This window comes from Salvelinus alpinus, chromosome 18 (assembly GCF_045679555.1).
Source record: "Salvelinus alpinus chromosome 18, SLU_Salpinus.1, whole genome shotgun sequence".
NCBI lineage: Eukaryota > Metazoa > Chordata > Actinopteri > Salmoniformes > Salmonidae > Salvelinus > Salvelinus alpinus.
The window spans coordinates 24110358-24128733 of NC_092103.1; the positions used below are offsets into that span (position 1 = coordinate 24110358).

General features: G+C 47.0%; 1 protein-coding gene across 2 annotated transcripts in view; it reads left to right on the top strand.

The window, feature by feature from the left end:
* Positions 1 to 18376, top strand: part of LOC139544042 (breakpoint cluster region protein-like) — a 124936-nt gene that overhangs the window by 65665 nt on the left and 40895 nt on the right. For both annotated transcript variants that reach the window (XR_011668796.1, XM_071350728.1), the window contains exon 2: positions 13073 to 13257. Coding sequence is in view for 1 of the 2 variants with exons in the window: in XM_071350728.1 (XP_071206829.1) it covers positions 13073 to 13257 (185 nt within the window). In the remaining variant the exon portion in view is untranslated. The remainder of the gene's footprint in view (positions 1 to 13072; positions 13258 to 18376) is intronic.

Here is an 18376-nt window from a genome sequence, read left to right on the forward strand (position 1 = left end):
GATGGGGGAATTTCCTCAGCCCTAACCTCATTATCTGTGATTCAATCATGGCCAACTATTTGCGAAAGACTCAATCATTGAAAGCGTTCCCCTCTGTCCCTGTGACAGCACACACACAGCCTCAGTCTGTCACTGCTGCTGGGAGTGGGACCACAGGAACATCAGTGTTTCTACAGACAGATATACAGCACAAATGGAAAATAATCATGGCAGCTTATTCCTTTAATCTGTCTATGTACTCTCTGGGAGTGTGGTAGTTGATGTAAATGATTCTGTCCGTCATGGTAGGACAGTGTGTCTGAGCCATAGATCATGGGACTCCTGGCTGTGTGTTTGAGTCACTGTAACCGTCATAGAGTATGATAGTCACATGTATCAAACCAAATCTGTACTGTGTATTCTATCTACAAAGCAGCCAGTCAGGACTTTGATGGAACTAAACTAATCTTGCTCTACTACTGATGTGAAAAACATTCTACACATTGTGACAAACATACATTGTACTTCACGTCCTCATTTCTTTCTCTCTGTGTGTGTGTGTGTGTGTGTGTGTGTGTGTGTGTGTGTGTGTGTGTGTGTGTGTGTGTGTGTGTGTGTGTGTGTGTGTGTGTGTGTGTGTGTGTGTGTGTGTGTGTGTGTGTGTGTGTGTGTGTGTGTGGCTGCCTGGTGTGATTGTAGGGCTGGCTCGCCCCTGCGTCTGTGTTTTCGGACTCATTGAAACAAAAGGGATGGTTTTCATCCCAGGGGGAGTTGTGGGGCTGGCACTACCCACTTTGGTGCCACTCCTGGGCATTTTATCCAGCACTGCTGTTGGTGCGTTTCCACTGAGATTCACGCCATGCGCCTCTCAAAGACCTCTGAGAAGCAAATTAGCTGAATTATGAATAATAATACGTTTGTTTAAAAATCTTGGACGTTTGGTATTTGGATTGTTGTGATTTGTAGATGACTATGTGTCAGGGGACACAGATTCTTACTGTTAATGAGATCAGAGGAGCAGGGATGGTGTCGCCTCTCATTCTGTCTCCTGCCTGTCTGCCTCCTGGGCTGCGTCCCAATGGCACCCTGTTTCCTTTATAGCGCACTACTTTTGACCAGACCTCTTTGGGCCTAGTAGTTCACTATCAAGGGAATGGGGTGCCATTTGAGACACACCCCTGGGTTTGGTCAGTAAAGAAGTGCCGCACCCAGAGTTTTTCATTCTGGTGGATATTGAGGTGCTGGTGGATCCACCATGCATTTTACGGCCCAATTCACCCTTAATGACAAGACAGTGACAGCGTTTATCAAATTAGCTGCTGTCAAGTGTGGTAACATGGGATTACCACGGCAACACTGTGATCAACTTCATTTGATCCCGCTCAGCGCCCACGGCTATGCTTTAGCTGAGATTTCAGTTACATTTTCGAGAGTCCCATTTTGGCTGATCCCCCCTCCTTTCTGTGGGGTTAAATTGCATGTAAATTGGATATTTAGGGGATGTTGGGGCTCAGAGGGAACGGGGCGCCCTCTCTCTCCTTGAGGCATCTCACGGTAGTATCCTGCAACCTCCCTAAAGGCCCCTCTCTCTCTCTCCCTCTTCCACCCCTCCTCTTTCTCTCTCTCTCCCTCTTCCACCCCTCCTCTTTCTCTCTCTCTCCCTCTTCCACCCCTCCTCTTTCTCTCTCTCTCCCTCTTCCACCACTCCTCTTTCTCTCTCTCTCCCTCTTCCACCCCTCCTCTTTCTCTCTCTCTCCCTCTTCCACCCCTCCTCTTTCTCTCTCTCTCCCTCTCCCACCCCTCCTCTTTCTCTCTCGCTCCCTCTTCCACCCCTCCTCTTTCTCTCTCTCTCCCTCTTCCACCCCTCCTCTTTCTCTTTCTCTCTCTCTCCCTCTCCCACCCCTCCTCTTTCTCTCTCTCTCCCTCTTCCACCCCTCCTCTCTCTCTCCCTCTTCCACCCCTCCTCTTTCTCTTTCTCTCTCTCTCCCTCTTCCATCCCTCCTCTTTCTCTTTCTCTCTCTCTCCCTCTTCCATCCCTCCTCTTTCTCTCTCTCTCTCTCTCTCTTTCTACGTCTACACCACAGGGACTGAGCTTGAGGCACTGATCGTTTCATTTGTGTGTTTTGGGGTTATTGCCTTATAGACCTTCAATATACAGGCAACATTTCTCTTTAAAATCACACATACACAAGTAGAGATGAGGAAAAACACTGAGAATACAAAACATTAAGAACACCTGCTCTTTCCATGACATAGACTGATCAGGTGGATCCAGGTGAAAGCTATGATCCCTTATTGATGTCACTTGTTAAATCCACTTCAATCAGTGTAGATGAAGGGGAGGAGACAGGTTAAAGAAGGATTTTTAAGCGTTGAGACAATTGAGACATGGATTGTGTATGTGTGGCATTCAGAGGGTGAATGGTTAAGACAAAATATTTAAGTGCCTTTGAACAGGGTATGGTAGTAGGTGCCAGGCACACTGGTTTGTGTCAAGAACTGCAACGCTGCTAGACAGTTTTCTGTGTGTATCAAGAATGATCCACCACCCCAAGGACATCCAGCCAACTTGACACAACTGTGGGAAGCATTGGAGTCAACATGGGCCAACATCCCAGTAGAACGCATTTTCGATACCTTATAGAGTCCATGCCCCGATGAATTGAGGCTGTTCTGAGGGCGAAAGGGGGGATTACAACTCAATATTAGGAAGGTGTTCCCAATGTTTGGTATACTCAGTGTATGTGTGTGTGTATGCACGTACACGTGTTGGGACGTATGTGAGTTGGGAGTGATGTGTGTACACGAGAAAGAGAACAGTATGTCTGACTGTGGAGAGGCCTCTTTGTTTCCAACTAGAATGATGTAGAGCCGATGTCCTTCCCAGATGCCAGCCGGTCTCTCTTTCAGCTGGAGGAGGAGGGGAGAGGTATACGCTTAGAAAGAAAGGTGTTACCGTTTGAAGTATCCTTTTTGGGTTCCACGTAGAAACCTTTCTACTGAGAGTTCGACATGGAACCCAAAAGAGTTCTACCTGGAACCAGAAAGGGTTCTACCTGGAACCAAAAGGGGTTCTCCTATAGGGACAGCCGAAGAACCCTTTTGAAATCCTTTTTTCTAAGAGTGTAGAAGTGGAGGAGAAATAGAGGTGGAACAGTGAAGGGAAAGAAAGAGAGGATGGGTGTTTGTTCTGCTCCAGAGCTGCAGTGCAGAGGTCTCCTTCACACTCTAGTTACAGAGGTCTCCTTCACACTCTAGTTACAGAGGTCTCCTTCACGCTCTAGTTACAGAGGTCTCCTTCACGCTCTAGTTACAGAGGTCTCCTTCACACTCTAGTTACAGAGGTCTCCTTCACACTCTAGTTACAGAGGTCTCCTTCACACTCTAGTTACAGAGGTCTCCTTCACACTCTAGTTACAGAGGTCTCCTTCACACTCTAGTTACAGAGGTCTCCTTCACGCTCTAGTTACAGAGGTCTCCTTCACGCTCTAGTTACAGAGGTCTCCTTCACACTCTAGTTACAGAGGTCTCCTTCACACTCTAGTTACAGAGGTCTCCTTCACACTCTAGTTACAGAGGTCTCCTTCACACTCTAGTTACAGAGGTCTCCTTCACACTCTAGTTACAGAGGTCTCCTTCACGCTCTAGTTACAGAGGTCTCCTTCACACTCTAGTTACAGAGGTCTCCTTCACACTCTAGTTACAGAGGTCTCCTTCACACTCTAGTTACAGAGGTCTCCTTCACACTCTAGTTACAGAGGTCTCCTTCACAGTCTAGTTACAGAGGTCTCCTTCACAGTCTAGTTACAGAGGTCTCCTTCACATTCTAGTTACAGAGGTCTCCTTCACACTCTAGTTACAGAGGTCTCCTTCACGCTCTAGTTACAGAGGTCTCCTTCACAGTCTAGTTAGAGAGGTCTCCTTCACATTCTAGTTACAGAGGTCTCCTTCACACTCTAGTTACAGAGGTCTCCTTCACGCTCTAGTTACAGAGGTCTCCTTCACACTCTAGATCCTTTTTGGGTTCCACGTAGAAACCTTTCTACTGAGAGTTCGACATGGACCCCAAAAGAGTTCTACCTGGAACCAGAAAGGGTTCTACCTGGAACCAAAAGGGGTTCTCCTATAGGGACAGCCGAAGAACCCTTTTGAAATCCTTTTTTCTAAGAGTGTAGAGTGGAGGAGAAATAGAGGTGGAACAGTGAAGGGAAAGAAAGAGAGGATGGGTGTTTGTTCTGCTCCAGAGCTGCAGTGCAGAGGTCTCCTTCACACTCTAGTTACAGAGGTCTCCTTCACACTCTAGTTACAGAGGTCTCCTTCACACTCTAGTTACAGAGGTCTCCTTCACACTCTAGTTACAGAGGTCTCCTTCACACTCTAGTTACAGAGGTCTCCTTCATGCTCTAGTTACAGAGGTCTCCTTCACACTCTAGTTACAGAGGTCTCCTTCACGCTCTAGTTACAGAGGTCTCCTTCACACTCTAGTTACAGAGGTCTCCTTCACACTCTAGTTACAGAGATCTCCTTCACGCTCTAGTTACAGAGGTCTCCTTCACACTCTAGTTACAGAGGTCTCCTTCACACTCTAGTTACAGAGGTCTCCTTCACACTCTAGTTACAGAGGTCTCCTTCACACTCTAGTTACAGAGGTCTCCTTCACAGTCTAGTTACAGAGGTCTCCTTCACAGTCTAGTTACAGAGGTCTCCTTCACATTCTAGTTACAGAGGTCTCCTTCACACTCTAGTTACAGAGGTCTCCTTCACGCTCTAGTTACAGAGGTCTCCTTCACAGTCTAGTTAGAGAGGTCTCCTTCACATTCTAGTTACAGAGGTCTCCTTCACACTCTAGTTACAGAGGTCTCCTTCACGCTCTAGTTACAGAGGTCTCCTTCACACTCTAGTTACAGAGGTCTCCTTCACACTCTAGTTACAGACGACTCCTTCACAGTCTAGTTTGAGAGGTCTCCTTCACACTCTTGTTACAGACGTCTCCTTCACACTCTAGTTACAGAGGTCTCCTTCACACTCTAGTTACAGAGGTCTCCTTCACATTCTAGTTACAGAGGTCTCCTTCACGCTCTAGTTACAGAGGTCTCCTTCACAGTCTAGTTAGAGAGGTCTCCTTCACATTCTAGTTACAGAGGTCTCCTTCACACTCTAGTTACAGAGGTCTCCTTCACGCTCTAGTTACAGAGGTCTCCTTCACACTCTAGTTACAGAGGTCTCCTTCACACTCTAGTTACAGACGACTCCTTCACAGTCTAGTTTGAGAGGTCTCCTTCACACTCTTGTTACAGACGTCTCCTTCACACTCTAGTTACAGAGGTCTCCTTCACACTCTAGTTACAGAGGTCTCCTTCACATTCTAGTTACAGAGGTCTCCTTCACGCTCTAGTTACAGAGGTCTCCTTCACAGTCTAGTTAGAGAGGACTCCTTCACATTCTAGTTACAGAGGTCTCCTTCACACTCTAGTTACAGAGGTCTCCTTCACGCTCTAGTTACAGAGGTCTCCTTCACACTCTAGTTACAGAGGTCTCCTTCACACTCTAGTTACAGACGTCTCCTTCACAGTCTAGTTTGAGAGGTCTCCTTCACACTCTAGTTACAGAGGTGTCCTTCACACTCTAGTTACAGAGGTCTCCTTCACATTCTAGTTACAGAGGTCTCCTTCACGCTCTAGTTACAGAGGTCTCCTTCACAGTCTAGTTAGAGAGGTCTCCTTCACATTCTAGTTACAGAGGTCTCCTTCACGCTCTAGTTACAGAGGTCTCCTTCACAGTCTAGTTAGAGAGGTCTCCTTCACATTCTAGTTACAGAGGTCTCCTTCACACTCTAGTTACAGAGGTCTCCTTCACGCTCTAGATATGGAGGTCTCCTTCACACTCTAGTTACAGAGGTCTCCTTCACACTCTAGTTACAGAGGTCTCCTTCACACTCTAGTTACAGAGGTCTCCTTCACGCTCTAGTTACAGAGGTCTCCTTCACACTCTAGTTACAGAGGTCTCCTTCACACTCTAGTTACAGACGTCTCCTTCACACTCTAGTTACAGAGGTCTCCTTCACACTCTAGTTACAGAGGTCTCCTTCACACTCTAGTTACAGAGGTCTCCTTCACACTCTAGTTACAGAGGTCTCCTTCACACTCTAGTTACAGAGGTCTCCTTCACACTCTAGTTACAGAGGTCTCCTTCACACTCTAGTTACAGAGGTCTCCTTCACACTCTAGTTACAGAGGTCTCCTTCACGCTCTAGTTACAGAGGTCTCCTTCACGCTCTAGTTACAGAGGTCTCCTTCACACTCTAGTTACAGAGGTCTCCTTCACGCTCTAGTTACAGAGGTCTCCTTCACACTCTAGTTACAGAGGTCTCCTTCACACTCTAGTTACAGAGGTCTCCTTCACGCTCTAGTTACAGAGGTCTCCTTCACACTCTAGTTACAGAGGTCTCCTTCACACTCTAGTTACAGAGGTCTCCTTCACACTCTAGTTACAGAGGTCTCCTTCACACTCTAGTTACAGAGGTCTCCTTCACAGTCTAGTTACAGAGGTCTCCTTCACAGTCTAGTTACAGAGGTCTCCTTCACATTCTAGTTACAGAGGTCTCCTTCACACTCTAGTTACAGAGGTCTCCTTCACGCTCTTGTTACAGAGGTCTCCTTCACAGTCTAGTTAGAGAGGTCTCCTTCACATTCTAGTTACAGAGGTCTCCTTCACACTCTAGTTACAGAGGTCTCCTTCACGCTCTAGTTACAGAGGTCTCCTTCACACTCTAGTTACAGAGGTCTCCTTCACACTCTAGTTACAGACGACTCCTTCACAGTCTAGTTTGAGAGGTCTCCTTCACACTCTTGTTACAGACGTGTCCTTCACACTCTAGTTACAGAGGTCTCCTTCACACTCTAGTTACAGAGGTCTCCTTCACATTCTAGTTACAGAGGTCTCCTTCACATTCTAGTTACAGAGGTCTCCTTCACGCTCTAGTTACAGAGGTCTCCTTCACAGTCTAGTTAGAGAGGACTCCTTCACATTCTAGTTACAGAGGTCTCCTTCACACTCTAGTTACAGAGGTTTCCTTCACGCTCTAGTTACAGAGGTCTCCTTCACACTCTAGTTACAGAGGTCTCCTTCACACTCTAGTTACAGAGGTCTCCTTCACACTCTAGTTACAGAGGTCTCCTTCACACTCTAGTTACAGAGGTCTCCTTCATGCTCTAGTTACAGAGGTCTCCTTCACACTCTAGTTACAGAGGTCTCCTTCACGCTCTAGTTACAGAGGTCTCCTTCACACTCTAGTTACAGAGGTCTCCTTCACACTCTAGTTACAGAGGTCTCCTTCACGCTCTAGTTACAGAGGTCTCCTTCACACTCTAGTTACAGAGGTCTCCTTCACACTCTAGTTACAGAGGTCTCCTTCACACTCTAGTTACAGAGGTCTCCTTCACACTCTAGTTACAGAGGTCTCCTTCACAGTCTAGTTACAGAGGTCTCCTTCACAGTCTAGTTACAGAGGTCTCCTTCACATTCTAGTTACAGAGGTCTCCTTCACACTCTAGTTACAGAGGTCTCCTTCACGCTCTAGTTACAGAGGTCTCCTTCACAGTCTAGTTAGAGAGGTCTCCTTCACATTCTAGTTACAGAGGTCTCCTTCACACTCTAGTTACAGAGGTCTCCTTCACGCTCTAGTTACAGAGGTCTCCTTCACACTCTAGTTACAGAGGTCTCCTTCACACTCTAGTTACAGACGACTCCTTCACAGTCTAGTTTGAGAGGTCTCCTTCACACTCTTGTTACAGACGTCTCCTTCACACTCTAGTTACAGAGGTCTCCTTCACACTCTAGTTACAGAGGTCTCCTTCACATTCTAGTTACAGAGGTCTCCTTCACATTCTAGTTACAGAGGTCTCCTTCACGCTCTAGTTACAGAGGTCTCCTTCACAGTCTAGTTAGAGAGGACTCCTTCACATTCTAGTTACAGAGGTCTCCTTCACACTCTAGTTACAGAGGTCTCCTTCACGCTCTAGTTACAGAGGTCTCCTTCACACTCTAGTTACAGAGGTCTCCTTCACACTCTAGTTACAGACGTCTCCTTCACAGTCTAGTTTGAGAGGTCTCCTTCACACTCTAGTTACAGAGGTGTCCTTCACACTCTAGTTACAGAGGTCTCCTTCACATTCTAGTTACAGAGGTCTCCTTCACGCTCTAGTTACAGAGGTCTCCTTCACAGTCTAGTTAGAGAGGTCTCCTTCACATTCTAGTTACAGAGGTCTCCTTCACGCTCTAGTTACAGAGGTCTCCTTCACAGTCTAGTTAGAGAGGTCTCCTTCACACTCTAGTTACAGAGGTCTCCTTCACACTCTAGTTACAGAGGTCTCCTTCACGCTCTAGATATGGAGGTCTCCTTCACACTCTAGTTACAGAGGTCTCCTTCACACTCTAGTTACAGAGGTCTCCTTCACACTCTAGTTACAGAGGTCTCCTTCACGCTCTAGTTACAGAGGTCTCCTTCACACTCTAGTTACAGAGGTCTCCTTCACACTCTAGTTACAGACGTCTCCTTCACACTCTAGTTACAGAGGTCTCCTTCACACTCTAGTTACAGAGGTCTCCTTCACACTCTAGTTACAGAGGTCTCCTTCACACTCTAGTTACAGAGGTCTCCTTCACACTCTAGTTACAGAGGTCTCCTTCACACTCTAGTTACAGAGGTCTCCTTCACACTCTAGTTACAGAGGTCTCCTTCACACTCTAGTTACAGAGGTCTCCTTCACGCTCTAGTTACAGAGGTCTCCTTCACGCTCTAGTTACAGAGGTCTCCTTCACACTCTAGTTACAGAGGTCTCCTTCACGCTCTAGTTACAGAGGTCTCCTTCACACTCTAGTTACAGAGGTCTCCTTCACACTCTAGTTACAGAGGTCTCCTTCACGCTCTAGTTACAGAGGTCTCCTTCACACTCTAGTTACAGAGGTCTCCTTCACACTCTAGTTACAGAGGTCTCCTTCACACTCTAGTTACAGAGGTCTCCTTCACACTCTAGTTACAGAGGTCTCCTTCACAGTCTAGTTACAGAGGTCTCCTTCACAGTATAGTTACAGAGGTCTCCTTCACATTCTAGTTACAGAGGTCTCCTTCACACTCTAGTTACAGAGGTCTCCTTCACGCTCTTGTTACAGAGGTCTCCTTCACAGTCTAGTTAGAGAGGTCTCCTTCACATTCTAGTTACAGAGGTCTCCTTCACACTCTAGTTACAGAGGTCTCCTTCACGCTCTAGTTACAGAGGTCTCCTTCACACTCTAGTTACAGAGGTCTCCTTCACACTCTAGTTACAGACGACTCCTTCACAGTCTAGTTTGAGAGGTCTCCTTCACACTCTTGTTACAGACGTCTCCTTCACACTCTAGTTACAGAGGTCTCCTTCACACTCTAGTTACAGAGGTCTCCTTCACATTCTAGTTACAGAGGTCTCCTTCACATTCTAGTTACAGAGGTCTCCTTCACGCTCTAGTTACAGAGGTCTCCTTCACAGTCTAGTTAGAGAGGATTCCTTCACATTCTAGTTACAGAGGTCTCCTTCACACTCTAGTTACAGAGGTTTCCTTCACGCTCTAGTTACAGAGGTCTCCTTCACACTCTAGTTACAGAGGGCTCCTTCACACTCTAGTTACAGACGTCTCCTTCACAGTCTAGTTTGAGAGGTCTCCTTCACACTCTAGTTACAGAGGTGTCCTTCACACTCTAGTTACAGAGGTCTCCTTCACATTCTAGTTACAGAGGTCTCCTTCACGCTCTAGTTACAGAGGTCTCCTTCACAGTCTAGTTAGAGAGGTCTCCTTCACATTCTAGTTACAGAGGTCTCCTTCACGCTCTAGTTACAGAGGTCTCCTTCACAGTCTAGTTAGAGAGGTCTCCTTCACATTCTAGTTACAGAGGTCTCCTTCACACTCTAGTTACAGAGGTCTCCTTCACGCTCTAGATATGGAGGTCTCCTTCACACTCTAGTTACAGAGGTCTCCTTCACACTCTAGTTACAGAGGTCTCCTTCACACTCTAGTTACAGAGGTCTCCTTCACGCTCTAGTTACAGAGGTCTCCTTCACGCTCTAGTTACAGAGGTCTCCTTCACACTCTAGTTACAGAGGTCTCCTTCACACTCTAGTTACAGACGTCTCCTTCACAGTCTAGTTTGAGAGGTCTCCTTCACACTCTAGTTACAGAGGTGTCCTTCACACTCTAGTTACAGAGGTCTCCTTCACATTCTAGTTACAGAGGTCTCCTTCACGCTCTAGTTACAGAGGTCTCCTTCACAGTCTAGTTAGAGAGGTCTCCTTCACATTCTAGTTACAGAGGTCTCCTTCACGCTCTAGTTACAGAGGTCTCCTTCACAGTCTAGTTAGAGAGGTCTCCTTCACATTCTAGTTACAGAGGTCTCCTTCACACTCTAGTTACAGAGGTCTCCTTCACGCTCTAGATATGGAGGTCTCCTTCACACTCTAGTTACAGAGGTCTCCTTCACACTCTAGTTACAGACGTCTCCTTCACACTCTAGTTACAGAGGTCTCCTTCACACTCTAGTTACAGAGGTCTCCTTCACACTCTAGTTACAGAGGTCTCCTACACACACACACACACACACACACACACACACACACACACACACACACACACACACACACACACACACACACACACACACACACACACACACACACACACACACACAGGTAGTGTGCTGTATGTGATTTACACAATGCAGAGTTTTACACCATTCATAACAGCACCAAAGTCGATATCATTTATACATGACATGTACCTAGAGCTGACATCAATAGCCCAGTGTTTCTGGAAATCAGGTCATATGATACTTTTCTAGACCCGCCCTCTTGTGTTTTGGAAAAGACTCATGCTTTGCCGTGGCAGCAGAGTACCTGATTGTACTTTTCCACCTGTGTGGGGAAAAGTCCTCCTCCCCCCCAAAAAATGTTTCCATGCCAACGTGATTTAACACTGTTTTTCCCCGTTGGCGATGGTTGGACTGTCCTCTGCCAATAGCTCCAGGAAGAACATTTGTGGACTTTTTGAGAGATGGGGAGATGGGGGCAAGGGCTTGTGCGTGAGTATGTGTGTGTATTATTGATGGTGGATTCCTTGCCAGCGGGGGCTGTTGGGGGAATTAGAGAGGAGAGGAGGTTTGGAAGGAAGCGTGAGCCGGGGTGTGACCAGAATGAGTATGGTTGCAGCTGTGGAGCCGGCCAGCGGACAAATGGAGGATCTGTTCAGAAAGAGAAAGAGACTCACTGGGCTAGAGGGGCTGTTACTGTACTGTAGACCCTGTCTGGGCTAGAGGGGCTGTTACTGTACTGTAGACCCTGTCTGGGCTAGAGGGGCTGTTACTGTACTGTAGACCCTGTCTGGGCTAGAGGGGCTGTTACTGTACTGTAGACCCTGTCTGGGCTAGAGGGGCTGTTACTGTACTGTAGACCCTGTCTGGGCTAGAGGGGCTGTTACTGTACTGTAGACCCTGTCTGGGCTAGAGGGGCTGTTACTGTACTGTAGACCCTGCTGGGCTAAAGGGGCTGTTACTGTACTGTAGACCCTGTCTGGGCTAGAGGGGCTGTTACTGTACTGTAGACCCTGTCTGGGCTAAAGGGGCTGTTACTGTACTGTAGACCCTGTCTGGGCTAGAGGGGCTGTTACTGTACTGTAGACCCTGTCTGGGCTAGAGGGAGCTGTCCTAGAGACACTGTGTTCCCTGGAGGCAGCACCTATTGCACAGTGCACTCACAGCTGACCTGTAACTGCCGTATGATGTCTCATCCCTCCTTACTGGAAAATGCACACAAGCTCTGAGGCCCTAGGCATACAATTAGTGTAGAATCATAGCAGACACTAATACAGACCTGTACACTATACTTGCTTAGGGTAAATGAGGGAAATACCTCCCAGCTTGACCTAGTTCATGTATACTGAATATACTGTGTAAGTCTGACCTAGTTCATGTATACTGAATATACTGTGTAAGTCTTTGAATCTTGAGTGGTTGTAATTTAGTCCTAAATCAATATAAACAATGATGTTACTCTTAACGTGCCTTTTTGCCTTGTATGTCCCTCCACCAGTAGATCTCCCTTTTGCAGCAGTTAGATAGATAGTGATCTTTTATGATCTTGTAAGTATTATTGGTTGTGGCTACTACTACTCTACATAGACTCCTATGTGTGCACACTTTGGTGATGCATACTTTGGTAGTGTCTATCTATGGAGAGACTGTCTTAATGGCCCTTGGCATGGGGCACTGAGCAGGCACCTGGCAGGCGGTGTACCCATCCTCAGACAGTCCCTCAGTTGTCCCCTGGCCTCACCTGGCATGGCCTGGCAGCATGCTCTGCAGGGCGGTTGGCAGCAGCGGCACTGTCACTATGGGCAGTAGGCTCAGGGTAGAGTGGGCAGTGGGCACACAGACAGACAGAGGGGAGTGTGGGAGAGGGAGAGAGAAAAAGGGCTTAACGATGGAGTGAAAGTTAGAACCATGAGTAAGGAAATAGAAAAATGTCACACACAGTATGTCAGTGGGCCCCCCATCGTTTCTAGGTAAAAAAACAATACTGTTAAATCACCAGGAATTCACCCAAAAATGTGTTTAATTTAGGAAATATGTTTACAAGTTTTCCCACGAATAGAATGAAATAAAGGTGTAAAATGATTGTTCTTTTCAAATTCAATCTATTGTTTGGCCCCCGACCATCCACTCAGAGCCCCTGGCTGCCGTTTCCAGTGGAGGGAGGTTGAGCTCATGTAAATGCAGACAAAATGCTTACTGTGTGGTGTAAACTTGAGAGAGTAAAACGTCCATCCTGTCTGAGTCAGAACACATGAACCATGGACAGCTGTCGTGGGGGGTTGATCAAAAGGTCTCTGACATTCTGACACGGATGCCCCCACCCCCCCCCCCCCAGCATTACACACACACTTCCCAGAACTCTCCACTGTACTCAGCCTCCTGGCCTTGAAGGGATTTAGACTAGAAGCAGAAATATCTATACCAGGATAATTACCCTTATACTCAACAACATGATCACAAATGCTTTGTCAATCACAGATGGTCCGTTCACGGGGACCCCTCCCACTTACGGCTACGATGCGGACCGTGCGGAGGAGCAGAGGCACCACCATGACATCCTGCCCTACATCGACGACTCGCCCTCCTCTTCGCCACACCTCAGCTCCAAGAGCCGCAGCAGCCGAGACACCCTCTCCTCCGGATCCCTTGAGTCCTCCAAGTCGGTGAGTGCCCCCCCCCCCCCCCCCCCCGTTGAGTCTATGTCACAAAGGTAACCTCCCAATCACCCCAGGAAGCTCCTCATGTCTCTCCTACTCTGTTGTATCACCTTCTGGCCCTCCATCACAGCCTGCCATGAAGAAGCATAGACACTTATCTCTGAGGCCTCTTTCTCCTCATCGGTTACCATGAAGAGAGACCACACACACCCCCTCCAATAGATCTATAGTATAATAGCTTATTATCTTCATCAATAAGCCATACTACCTTAGTGACATTATATTGACATTTTTGTAATGTGATTACCTTGTGATAGGTTTGTGTGTGTACACCTCACTGATTGGGTCAGCCTAGCCTGGTGCTATGTTAGTATGTGTTGTTGTAAACACACCATACTGCAGTCTCTCTCTCCTGGAGGAAGTAATCACATCACTGTACTGCAGTCTCTCTCTCCTGGAGGAAGTAATCACATCACTGTACTGCTGTCTCTCTCTCCTGGAGGAAGTAATCACATCACTGTACTGCAGTCTCTCTCTCCTGGAGGAAGTAATCACATCACTGTACTGCTGTCTCTCTCTCCCGGAGGAAGTAATCACATCACTTTACTGCAGTCTCTCTCTCCCGGAGGAAGTAATCACATCACTGTACTGCAGTCTCTCTCCTGGAGGAAGTAATCACATCACTGTACTGCTGTCTCTCTCTCCCGGAGGAAGTAATCACATCACTTTACTGCAGTCTCTCTCTCCCGGAGGAAGTAATCACATCACTGTACTGCAGTCTCTCTCCTGGAGGAAGTAATCACATCACTTTACTGCAGTCTCTCTCTCCTGGAGGAAGTAATCACATCACTGTACTGCAGTCTCTCTCCTGGAGGAAGTAATCACATCACTGTACTGCAGTCTCTCTCCTGGAGGAAGTAATCACATCACTTTACTGCAGTCTCTCTCTCCTGGAGGAAGTAATCACATCACTGTACTGCAGTCTCTCTCTCCTGGAGGAAGTAATCACATCACCATACTGCAGTCTCTCTCTCCTGGAGGTAATCACATCACTGTACTGCAGTCTCTCTCTCCTGGAGGAAGTAATCACATCACTGTACTGCAGTCTCTCTCTCCTGGAGGTAATCACATCACTGTACTGCTGTCTCTCTCTCCTGGAGGAAGTAATCACATCAGTGGTAATAAAGTAAGACCTGTGACCCACCCCTGTCTCGCCTCAGTAGCAGACTGAGTGTTTGTCAAATTGATTGATGGTTGAATCTGCCAATAAATGGTGAGTCCCTGGCCGGTTTTAATAAGCATACACAGGCGCACACACACACACACATACACACACTCACTGTCCACAAAGTGTGATGGATTTGGTATTGTAGGGATTGAGTGACATTTGCTGAGCAAACTCCTGTATTTAGAGGCCCACTCCCTGAGTAAACTCCTGTATTTAGAGGCCCGCTCCCTGAGTAAACTCCTGTATTTAGAGGCCACTCCCTGAGTAAACTCCTGTATTTAGAGGCCCACTCCCTGAGTAAACTCCTGTATTTAGAGGCCCACTCCCTGAGTAAACTTCTGTATTTAGAGGCCACTCCCTGAATAAACCCCTGTATTTAGAGGCCACTCCCTGAGTAAACCCCTGTATTTAGAGGCCCACTCCCTGAGTAAACTCCTGTATTTAGAGGCCCGCTCCCTGAGTAAACCCCTGTATTTAGAGGCCCACTCCCTGAGTAAACTCCTGTATTTAGAGGCCCACTCCCTGAGTAAACTCCTGTATTTAGAGGCCCACTCCCTGAGTAAACCCCTGTATTTAGAGGCCCACTCCCTGAGTAAACTCCTGTATTTAGAGGCCCACTCCCTGAGTAAACCCCTGTATTTAGAGGCCCGCTCCCTGAGTAAACTCCTGTATTTAGATGCCCACTCCCTGAGTAAACTCCTGTATTTAGAGGCCCACTCCCTGAGTAAACTTCTGTATTTAGAGGCCCACTCCCTGAGTAAACTTCTGTATTTAGAGGCCACTCCCTGAATAAACCCCTGTATTTAGAGGCCACTCCCTGAGTAAACCCCTGTATTTAGAGGCCCACTCCCTGAGTAAACTCCTGTATTTAGAGGCCCGCTCCCTGAGTAAACCCCTGTATTTAGCGGCCCACTCCCTGAGTAAACTCCTGTATTTAGAGGCCCACTCCCTGAGTAAACCCCTGTATTTAGAGGCCCACTCCCTGAGTAAACTCCTGTTTTCAGAGGCCCACTCCCTGAGTAAACCTGTTACTGTAGTGTTAGCAGAGAGACAGCTCCAGCAATTTTTTTATTTGTTTTATTTATTTGTGGGGATTTATTTAACCTTTTTTTTTTAACTAGGCAAGCTAAAAATATTACACTCAAAATCCACACAGCAGCACCACACATAGACAGATTTGTGCACACTGTTGTTTTTCAGTAGTCGTCTCCAAAATGCAATGATGTCCGTCCTTGATTCCGTCCGTCCGTCCGTCCGTCCTTGATTCCGTCCGTCCGTCCGTCCTTGATAACCCCCCTCCGTCCGTCCGTCCTTGATACCCCCCGGGTTCAGCAGCTCGCCCACACAGCATTTTGATGTCATCAGAGTGAGTCACCACTGTTTGATCATGCTATCTCCCCCAGAATCTTGGAAAGTATTACAGTACAATAACTCACTCCTTTAGAGAACAAGATTATTCAGAGATGTTTAGATTTCACATTACACCGAGTGTTTTGGGAACAGAGAGAAGAGAGAGAGAAGAGAAACGGTCTCATTAACGCTTCAGGGATAGAGAGGGATGATGTTGATGTTCAGAAGAAATATGAGAAATGAAAGTAAACAGGAGTTATATAAAACGTGACGCGCTTCGCCGCCCACAATCGCTTCCTACCTGGCTTTGAACGTTTCTTGCAATGTCCTCAGTTATTAGGCCATCTGCTTACATACACGATAATAACTGTTGCTATGTCTTATGGTGTATTTCCACAGAGCAATTAGACTTAGACCTACTTAAACAAATCAGTAGTGATCATGAATCCATCCATGTGGTATTTAGCTTGTGTTTAGGCAATGATACATGAAGTCAAGGTACACACAGTTACTGTAGACTGACTTTGGGTGGGTGCTTCCCATATAGATTCTTTACTATGCATGCCTGCACACACGCTTCCCTTTTTTTAAATCTAGCACGTACACACACACACACACACACACACACACACACACACACACACACACACACACACACAGACAGACAGACAGACAGACAGACAGACAGACAGAGACAGACAGACAGACAGACAGACAGACAGACAGACAGACAGACAGACAGACAGACAGACAGACAGACAGACAGACAGACAGACGGACAGACAGAGGCCCCATACCTGAGGGAGCATTGTGTTTACCCCTCCCTCCCTCCACTCAGTGTCTCTCTTTCCAAGGAGCCCCAGGTTGTGCTCTGAAATAGCTGGATACAGATAGCTTTAGTTCAGCTTAGTGAACCAGACGTCTGGGTTGGATATCCCAGACCCGGGAGAGGGCCTGCCTACCTGGCCCAGCCATGGCCTGCTCTGCTCTCTGTCTCTCATCTCCTCTGTCCTGTAGCCTGAGGGTTAGCTACACCTCCTGCCATGCCTGTCCTCTGTCTTGGCCATTTTAAGAGACCAACCTACATCCCATGGGAAATACTGACTGCCAGAGTTATTTTAGGTTCCTTGGTTAGGCTAGACGGCCCAAAGATTTCCATCGGCCGCATGTTGAATGTTGTTACTCTCTAGTGAGGTTTGGTTGACCTGGAAGAATGCGAGAACAATGGCTTCTTTAAAAACAAGGCTGCATTTACAGGAGCAATTAGGGTTAATTGCCTTGCTCAAGGGCACATCAACAGATTTTTATTTTTATTTTTTTTTACCCCTTTTTCTCCCCAATTTCATGGTATCCAATTGGTAGTAGTCTTGTCTCAACGCTGCAACTCCCGTACGGACTCGGGAGAGGCAAAGGTCGAGAGCCATGCGTCCTCCGAAACACAACCCAACCAAGCCACACTGCTTCTTCACACAACGCACATCCAACCCGGAGGCCAACCGCACCAATGTGTCGGAGGAAACACCGTACACCTAGTGACCTGGTCAGCGTGCACTGAGCCCGGCCCGCCACAGGAGTCGCTAGTGCGCGATGAGACAAGGATATCCCTGCCGGCCAAACCCTCCGTAACCCGGACGACGCTGGGCCAATTGTGCGACGCCCCATGGGCCTCCCGGTCGCGGCCGGCTGCGACAGAGCCTGGGCTCGAACCCAGAGTCTCTGGTGGCACAGCTAGCACTGCGATGCAGTGCCTTAGACCACTGCGCCACTCGGGAGGCCATCAACAGATTTTATACCTAGTCGACTCGGGGATTCGAACCAGCGGCCTTTCGGGTTACTGCTCTTAACCACTAGGCTTCCTGTATTTTAGACCACAGCGTTTATTAGCGCCTTCAGAAGGTTTTCACACCCCTTGACCTTTTCCACATGTTGTTGTTGTTACAGCCTGAATTTAAAAATGATTAAATTGAGATTCAAAGTGGAATTATGTTTTTCAACATTTTTACAAATTAATAAAAAATGTAAAGCTGAAATGACTTGAGTCAATAAGTATTCAACCCCTTAGTTTATTGCAAGCTTAACGTTAAGGAGTAAAAATGTGCTTAGCAAGTCACATAATATGTTGCATGGACTAACTCTGTGTGCAATAATAGTGTTTAACATGAATTTTGAATGACTACCTCATCTCTGTACCTCACACATACAATTATCTGTAAAGTCCCTCAGTCAAGCAGTGAATTTCAAATACAGATTTCACCACAAAGACCAGGGAGGTTTGCATCCTGTTTGCAACAAGGCACTAAAGTAATACTGCAAAAAATGTGATATAGCATTTCACTGGTTCAGTCTGCTTTCCACCAGACACTGGGAGACGAATTCACCTTTCAGCAGGACAATAACCTTAAACACAATGCCAAATCTACACTGGAGTTGCTTATCAAGAAGACAGTGAATGTTCCTGAGTGGCCAAGTTACAGTTTTGACTTAAATCTGCTTGAAAATCTATAGTAAGACCTGAAAATGGTTGTCTAGCAATGATCAACAACCAAT